Here is a 4,020-nt window from a genome sequence, read left to right on the forward strand (position 1 = left end):
CATCTTATCGATCTCAGGCAGCGAATAACAATCCTTTGGACATGACTTATTGAGATCAGTGTAATCCACACACATGCGCCATCCTCCATTAGACTTCTAGACCATGACAGGGTTTGCGACCCAGCTTTGATAGCGCACCAACCTCAGAATTCCTGCCTTTAGTAGCTCACAAACTTGCTCATTCATAGCTTTGGTCTTATCCGCCCCTAGGCTGCGCCTTCTTTGCACTTTTGGCTCGACGGAGGGATAAGTGTTCAGACATTGTTCAGTGACATCGCGCGGGACACTGGTCATGTCGGCCGGAGTCCAGGCGAAAATGTCCATGTTCCTGAACAATAACTGTTTGAGGTGCGTCGATTGCATGGCCTATCGTCACCGTTTGCTCTGGGTACTTGCGATTCAAGACCCATTTTTCTGGCTCGGTTGTTGAAATTTTTGGCTCTTTGACTGGGCGCGCGTCCTCAGCTGCCATCACCTCTTTCTTTGCATAGATAATCGCCACCCCCATCTCTGTTGGGAAGCCAATGGCTAAGTGGGGTTGGAGGTTACCATGTTCATTTCTCCTTGAGTTTCTCGACCAATCAAAACATCATGCCTTGATTTGACTGGCATCACCATGAAGTTCACATTTGTGGTTCTTGAATGTTTCCCGTCAGATAGCATGACCGGGAAACTGAGCTGTCATAGTGGGAAGACCATCTCATTGCAGAATCCTGAAAGAGGATAATCGACAGGCTCAAGTCGCGCTTTATCATCATCATCGAACTGATTGAAGCATTGTTCATAGATAATATCAGCTGTACTCCCGGGATCAATGAAGATGTATTCTGTTTCATAGTGACCTATGATTCCGGTAGATGACCTGTTGTTCTTGCCATGCTGGTTCGAATGGGCGCTTGCCCTTGTCTCTCGCGCTGTATCTTGGTCCATTGACCATGTGCGTCTCTAAGCGTCTAACCTTCTTCTGGTTTCCATCTTCACTCCTCTGAATCTGGTGCGTCTCCTTGCGCACGTTCTTAACCAGATGGCTTAACTTTCCGCTCTTCGGCGCCTTTTCAATTTCTTGCCTTAGACTGATACCGTCATCCGTCAGGTGACCTGTATCTTTGTGAAAATCGCAATACAGATTCGGGTCTTGGCCCTTCTTGTTCGTCATAGGCTTTGGTGCCTTGCAGTCATGGTTCTCCATCATGAGCACCTCCTTTGGTGTCTTAATGAGCGGAGTCCAGTGCTTTTCTCGATTCTCGTTCCTGGCTGCTTTTCTATAACCAATGCGATCGATCGTGTCTCGCGCATCCCCTCTAAAGCGAGGCCTTTCATCATAACCGCTAGACTGGTTGGCTTTCCATCCAGGGTTCTTGTTTTTGTTGCGCCTGTTGTTATCGCGCGGGCTTTTCTTGGAAAAACGATCTTCAGTGTAAGAATTCTTGGTACCAGCCAGTGACTCTTCAGTTTGCGCTGCTATCTTCGCAGCTTCCATGAGTTTGTCCCACTCCTTGGGCATACCGTCTTTTCCTGTGATAGTCCTGATGAGGCTATCACAGCGAATAGCTTTCTTGAAGTGAGCGCGCATCAATTGTTCGTTTACACTACCAATCTCTAAACACTCCTTGTTGAAGCGAGTGATGAAATCTTCTAGCCCCTCATTGTCTCTGCGCCAGATGTCTGTTACCTCAGCTGTGTCGCGCTGGTAACGTCTTTGCTGGCTGAAATGATTTACAAATTGGGTTCTGAAGTCGACCCATGACGTGATCTTTCCAGGCGGAAGGCTGTTGAACCAGGTGCGAGCAGCCCCTGTGAAAGTCTGGATAAACAGAGGGCACCACATTGGCATGTTCCATCCTCCCATACAACCAACGCTTGTGAATACTCAGACATGATCGTCTGGATCGGTTAGACCATTGAACTTTCCCACAGTTGGAGGCAATTTTTCTTTTGATAGCGGGGCTAGAGCTATCTTCGGAATGAACTTCGAGTGTTCGGCTGCTTCGGTTGGTCTATAGCGAGGCTGAAGTCTCGCTCTGCTTCTTCGCTGTATGCGATGCGCTGCCTTGGTTTGTAGTATTCATGATTCTTCTGCAAACGATTAAAGAATGAGGACCCTTCGTCGTCTTGCCAAGTTGGATCGTTTGGGTCGGTGTCATCCCATTCATTGTTCATGTTGCGCGGCCCGAGCCGGCTATGAACTGGACCCCTTTGAACGTTTGCCGGATGGTCATAATAACTGCATGTCCCCCTATGTGTGTCGCGCGTGTCGTGCACGCTTGGCCTTCTCAGGGGAGGAGGTCTGTTGGTTCTTCCTTGGATATTCTGCTGTGGGGGTGTCTGGCGCACCCCCTGACTTGGACCCGGAGGTGTAACCAAGGATGGTTCAGCTTGCAGAATTGCTTGTTGTGCGCTCAAAGACTGATACGCAACATTTATGGTAGCAATCGGTTTGGCGTACCAAGAGGCTAAAGTCTCGCCTTCTAGTAGCCCTAGTAACGCCGAAATGTTCGGGTTTGGAGCTGGGTTTGAAGGACCAGCAACATTACTTCCTGCGGTTCCCGTTGGAGTAATGCGAGTGATGCTCCTGCGGGGTCCCCCGGTGTTTGTTATTTCGATTTCGCCTACTTCCTCGGCAGGTTGGACTTGGACATTGTGATTTTCCTCACCCGAACCAACGTTAGAGTTTGTGCCAAAGCCAAAATCAAGGATGATTCCTTGACCAGCCATGATCAAGAAAACCGAAAAAACTCAGAAAAAAGAAGATGAAAGTGATTGCAAAAATCGATGGGCGCCAATGAAGAAACACGGAACTAATTTTAGGGTTAATTAGTTTGGTTTATGTTTCAAACATGAGGGTTAATCTTCTTGTAACTTTCCTGAGCTCCTTGATGATCCGAGCTTCCTGCAAAACAGAACACCGTTAGCTCGTTAAGAGGGGAATATGAGGGTTTCCCTCTTAACCAGACTCCAGCGTGAGAATAAGTATCTGCTTTAAGAAAATAAGTGTGTGTTAAGAGTGAGAGTGAAGAGAGCAGAATGAATTAACCTGTGCATGAAGGTCCTCTATTTATAGCCGGAGAGGTGTAAGAAGAGATGGGCTGATGGGCCTTGGGCCGGAAGGTGACAACAGAGAATATCCTTCTTGTCTCGCAAGTATCCACCGTTAGTGCCTTCTAGAAGATCTCCGGTGCTGGCGCACCTTGATTGGAGCCACGTGTCCCTGTTGTCCCTCTGCCATCAGCATGTAAGTGGAGATCATGGGGCATGTGTCGTCGCCCCCTGATTGGTGCCACGTAGACGTCCTTTTGTACTTATTGTCTCCTGCACGTCAAACGATCGTGGAGCACGATAGAGCACAACCTGGTGGACGCTGATTGGCTCTTTATCCTGCCACTTGTACCTTGTGTACTCTCTGAAGTGGCCTTGCGCTATAACTCCTGTGCGACCCTTGCTGAGCACGTAACTAGCCCGCGCAGGGTTATAGGTGCTGAAGGCTCTTATTCAGAATGCTAAGTGTTGAAACTGACGTTCTTTCTTGTTTGGACCTCGCGCGAGGCCAGTCTTTGTTGAAGTAACCCACACGAGTCTAAGATTGATCAGCTTGCTGAATAAGGAGTGTGGTCCAGCGTGCGACCTGAAAAAAGGTTTGCGCGGCTTTTCGGGACCATACCCCTTCAAACGCGATGGACCAAAAACCCAAAGAAATGTCTTATTTCTAAAATGTAATGGCCTAAAAACACAAAAGAAAGTGTTCTTTCTAAAACGCAATGGACTGAAAACACTTAAAAATGTGTTTTCCCTAAAACACAATGGACTAAAAACACTTAAAAATGTATTTTTCTAAAACGCAATGGACCAAATAACACATAAAAATATCTTTTGTCTAAAACGCAATAGCTTAAAACACAAAATAAAGTGTTTTTTCTAAAATGCAATGGACCGAAAACACATAAAAATGTATTTTACCTAAAAGTAATGGACTAAAAACACTTAAAAATGTGTTTTTTTTTAAAACGCAATGGACTGAAAACA

The 4,020-nt window shown here is 46.8% G+C and overlaps 1 protein-coding gene across 1 annotated transcript; it reads right to left on the reverse strand.

The window, feature by feature from the left end:
• Window positions 1-832: 832 nt before the first annotated feature.
• LOC110924452 lies at window positions 833-1,834 on the reverse strand. Its single transcript, XM_022168454.1, has one exon. It carries the CDS (start codon window positions 1,832-1,834, stop codon window positions 833-835), a length of 1,002 nt encoding a protein of 333 aa, XP_022024146.1.
• Window positions 1,835-4,020: the final 2,186 nt, after the last annotated feature.

This window comes from Helianthus annuus, chromosome 17, assembly GCF_002127325.2.
Source record: "Helianthus annuus cultivar XRQ/B chromosome 17, HanXRQr2.0-SUNRISE, whole genome shotgun sequence".
Taxonomy (NCBI): domain Eukaryota; kingdom Viridiplantae; phylum Streptophyta; class Magnoliopsida; order Asterales; family Asteraceae; genus Helianthus; species Helianthus annuus.

Excerpts from the sequence above, each read along its gene's own strand:
- LOC110924452 (XM_022168454.1), bottom strand. The coding sequence starts at position 1,834 with ATGCCAATGTGGTGCCCTCTGTTTATCCAGACTTTCACAGGGGCTGCT.